At 44.2% G+C, this 4,757-nt stretch overlaps 1 protein-coding gene across 1 annotated transcript; it reads right to left on the reverse strand.

Moving 5' to 3' along the window:
* Positions 1 to 1,220: 1,220 nt before the first annotated feature.
* On the reverse strand, positions 1,221 to 3,623 carry LOC308380641 (E3 ubiquitin-protein ligase TRIM39-like; the record flags this gene model as incomplete). The annotated part of the gene is made up of 5 exons (XM_080858048.1): positions 1,221 to 1,756; positions 2,054 to 2,172; positions 2,257 to 2,279; positions 2,723 to 2,818; positions 3,201 to 3,623. 5 exons carry the CDS (start codon positions 3,621 to 3,623, stop codon positions 1,221 to 1,223), a joined length of 1,197 nt encoding a protein of 398 aa, XP_080714174.1.
* Between the last annotated feature and the right edge of the window lie 1,134 nt (positions 3,624 to 4,757).

A 4,757-nucleotide genomic window follows, 5' to 3' on the forward strand; every position in this document is an offset into this window, starting at 1 on the left:
TGACATTGATGATGTCACACAGTCTCGTGTTGAGGTTAAGCAGAGGCTGGAGGCAAGGCTGTATGACTGAATGGCTGAATTGATTGACAGGAAGTGACAAGTCGTTTTTTGTTAGAGACTGACAGACAGGTGAAAGATGGGTGAATTCCAGATTAGCAAATAAAAGTGCATCCACCACTTCCTCTGACTTCCTCCGTGGCACATGCTACCACAGGCACAACATACAAAAAATCACTGAATGAAATCAAGCCAAACTTTGCAGTATGAGTGCAGATTTCTTTTCAAAAGACAACCTTGTACCTTCAGATCAACAGCAGCTTCTATCTATTGGACTGCAGTCATGACTCTTGTGCTATTTTAATACACCGGAGCTCCTTGTTGTCTTTACAGAACAGTTTGAATCTGCTTTTTCTCTTTCAATTAGGCCTCGCACAGGTTCTTCAAGGCTATGCAGACAGGGGGATTGTCTCTCGACGACTTGGATACACTTGCAAAATATTCGGTTAAGACGATATGAAGCTGTTGTATGAAAAATGCTATCACCTGTAGGCCTATATCTTATAAGGCCTATGTGGAATGCGATCACCTGTAGGCCTATTTCTTATAAGGCCTATGTGGAATGCGATCACCTGTAGGCCTATTTCTTATAAGGCCTATGTGGAATGCGATCACCTGTAGGCCTAGAGAGAATGAGAATGCAGTTGACTTTGTAGTTCAGCTGTCCTCTTGTCCTCATTTAGTAAGGCGCAACACCAAGAGATCTTTACTGGCTGCCAGTCAATCAGTGAGTGATAATGCTCCTTCTGTTACCAGTATTCCCATTCCAAATGTGCCTCCTGCGCTGTCTGATTTAGTTTTTGATGTGTGTGTATCTGGTTAAACTATGTATGGGAAAGGGAGTGGATTGACATGTCCAGCTCTGAAATCTGTTTGAAATGCACTGCCCTGAACCGTATTCTAAGCAGGACACAACCATGGTCACATTTTTCATGTTTTTTTTTTTAATGAAATCTACATTTGCCAGGTGTAGGGTAAGGAGCATAGAGTGCAACACAGTGACAGGACAAGTGAGGTCATTCATTTGAAGATGGCCGTGGTTGATTCATTTTCTGTGAATGGTGAAAGCTACTTTTCTTCTACTTTCTTCAACTGTGTCAAAAAAAAAGTTTAAATCTCCGAAACAGACCTGGTTAAAAACAATCAGCACACCCCAAACTGAATTAGCCCATTGTTACAGAACACCTGTGTGGTAAAATTCTCAGGGGAGACTGAGCACACCAATTAAAGAAGAACGGAAACACCCTCTCGGTGAAGGTGTGTCTAAACGTGTGCAGGTGAATGTTGTGAACAGGGTCCGAGAACGATACCGTCCCTCGGCCGTAGTCCAGCTGCACTCTGACTCTCTGCAGTCTGTCTTTCACAGAGAGAGGGGAGCCAGTCTGGCCCGAGGAACGTGACTTGTACTCGCCATCCATGTGCAGCACGCACCAGACCCCACTGTCGAAGAATATCAATCCTTTTCTCTGATTCGACTCCATGGTGACGCCTAGCAACCACAGAGTGCTGTCTCCAACGTCGACATCCCAGCTATGCGTCCCTGAGCGGAAGCCCTCGGAGCCCAAGACGCATGGATACCAGTCGAATCTCTCGGGGTTATCAGGGAGCTGCTGTCTCTCGTCGCTGTAGGTTACACCGGTCAGGTCGTCAGACAGGCTGAGACGAGGGCCTGCGGTGTTGGGATCCAGAATCACAGGAGCTGAAGGTGTATAAGGGGGAGTTGGAGGGATCCTGCATTAGGGTAGGGATTACTAAACTGGGATAGGGATTACTGAATTGGTATAGGCGCTACTGAATTGTGATAGGCATTACTGAATTGGGATAGGGATTTCTGAATTGCACAGCAAAGTTATTTTAATTTCTGATGCTCTGAAGAATAAATAACACGATTGGATATTGCGTTTTAACCACGGTAAAAAGATGGGGAAAAAAAACACTCATATATATACAACAACATAGAATTTAGCAACTTTACACAAGCATGTTGTGAACTCACTGTACTGAACCATTTCCTGCATCTTCTTCCAGACACTGAACTTCAGATTGCCCAGGTGCTGTGTCACACTGATCAGAGCTCCTGACACATTCTCTGGGTCCTGCAGTCTGCACTGGGCCCTGGAATCAGATTCAGGTGTCAGTACTGGGGGTTTGTGTTCCGACGCTCAATAAGGTTAAAGAAACATAAAACTGCTTACATACCTCGCCATTGTGGCCTTGATATTCTGTCAAAGCAATAGGGAGAAATGGTTTTCAAATATGTGAATTGCAGTAAATTCATATAATTAGTTATGAGCAGGAATGATCAGTAATGGAGACTGCTGTCTCACCAGTAAGAATGATATGTCCTCAGCTCTTATTTCCTTCTCTATGGCTCTGATTGTGTCAGAGAGGGACAGAATCTCAGCGGCCATCTTTTCAATTTGATCCTTCATTATAGTGGTCTTCTGCTCCACCTCTTTCTTTAGTGCTTCCAGCCTGGCGGCCTCCTCGTCTTGTAGAAACTGACGTAGCTTCTCAAATTCTTTTTTAATCTGCCCCTCTATGTTTTGGGTCTGACCCTGGTATGTCAGACTTCATTGTTAATTTCATTTTTACACTGACACATTTAAACATTTCATACCACTACATTCTACATTTCTACTGCATTTCAATGTTATAATTTCACCTTGATGTTTTCTGCGGTTTCATCATAGGTTTGTTTCACTTCTTTGAAGATCTTCAGCTTCTCTTGCAAGGGCTTGAGTTTAGTCATCAGTTTTTCCTGGAATCGATGAGCACTCAAGTATTTAAAGACACAGCAACATATTTCCTAAGCGATGACATTGTGACAAAACCCTGAACAAAATCATTGTTGGACAGTGCTGGGAGGTGACAGTGCGGTGCCGGAGTCCCATATTTAGGTGCTATAACCCAGTCCCCAAATAAGTATTAAATGTTATGTGGATGCAGCTGGTGTTGAAGTTAGCCCTTTTTACAGTACTCCCTGCAACATGTCCATGCCAACCCAATATGAAATACTAGTTAAGCCTAAATGAATGAAAAAAATGTTCTGCATCCAAACTTATTTATTCAGCTGATAAAACATTTTTCCGCATGAATTCATACGCTTGTTAAGATAACATATATCCACAATCCCCCCTTACCTTCAGATCCAGGGCAGCTTCATCCAGAGGCTGGCATTCGTGACATCTGTGTAGCCTTGAGTCCCGGCACACCACACACAGAGTCTCTCTGTCGTCCAGGCAGAAAAGCTTGAATGGCTCACCGTGAGAAGCGCAGAGGCCTCGAGACCTTACGGTACGCTCCTGGTCGCTCTCCAACGACCCCTCCCTCTGGCTCAGGACGGCCTCGCACAGGTTCCTCAGAGCCAGGTTACGGGGAGGCTCTGCATCTGGGAACCTCTCGCGGCAGAGTGGACACTCCCGGGTTCCCTTGGTGTTCCAGTACTGACTCAGGCAGGCTTTACAGACGCTGTGGCTACACGACAACACCACTGGATCTCTGAAAATGTCACGGCACACCGGACACGTGAGGTCCTCCTCAGGGAGGGCTGATTCGCAGGCCATTTTCCTCCCTAAAGTTGCGCGTCCTCTTCCAGAATACAGGAGGGAATTTAGTCTGCACTTGGCCCACGGAGGCTCTGTTGCTTAAAAGGGGTCAGAGTCTGTGAGAATCTAACTTTATACGGTCTGTGTGATATCTGTGGTCTGTGGTCTGTGAAAACAACACTCCTTCCCACACTGGCTCTTGCAGTGGTAGGTAGTACAGACACATGCACAAGTTGTTACAACAGAAGGCATAGATCCTTCTACCTCATACTATCTACATGTAAAGATAATAGTGTTTCTAACGCATTTTGAATAAGTCCTTTTGTAGCTACGCTCACTTTATCCATGAGATCTATCTATGAGATAAAAACTGAGATGGAGACAGAACTGGCATTAGACAAGGCTGCCATTCTCAGAAGTCATAAAACCATGACCCAGTTTATCACTTCCTGGCCACAAGCCACCACAATCTGGGGCAGGGGCCATTTTATCTTTCACATTGTTTCTGATCAAATACCTCAAAAACCTCCAAGTGCACAATGCTGATAAGGTCATACATACATGATGTATATGGTACAGGTCTGTGACTGACCATGGTAAGGGGTAACATCTGCTAAGATATGATCAGGGGACACAAGGGCTTCAAACATTAACCACATGGAAGCCTCCATTCCACATTCAAATGACTGCCACTCCCAAGCTGGAGAGGGGACAACAAAATGGTGGAAAAGGTCATGGAACTCTGAACGGGTAATATCTCTTAGAAAAAAACAGAACATACCTCTGAGATGACTCACCAGGGGGTACTTTCCGAGTGAGAAACCACAAAGCCATGGACGCATCTCTCTTTTTTTGTCTTGGAGTATTCTCTGCATGTTTGACACTTTTGACTATGTCCATCAAAAAGGTAGAAATACATTTTAACGTTTAGATGTGTGATGGTTTGTGCTTTAAAGGTCAGAGTGTAGTTTTTAGTGGCATCTATTAGTATGCATGGATTATAATATTCATAATTATGTTTTCATTAGTATATAGTTACCTGTAACTATGAATCATTGTGTTTTTGTTAGCTTACAAGGAGCCCTCCAGGAAGGTCTGAAGACCGGTAAACTCAACTCTGTGTCTGGGCTAAACTTCTAAACTTGGCATAGA

The sequence above is a fragment of the Sprattus sprattus genome, assembly GCF_963457725.1.
Source record: "Sprattus sprattus genome assembly, chromosome: 19".
NCBI lineage: Eukaryota > Metazoa > Chordata > Actinopteri > Clupeiformes > Clupeidae > Sprattus > Sprattus sprattus.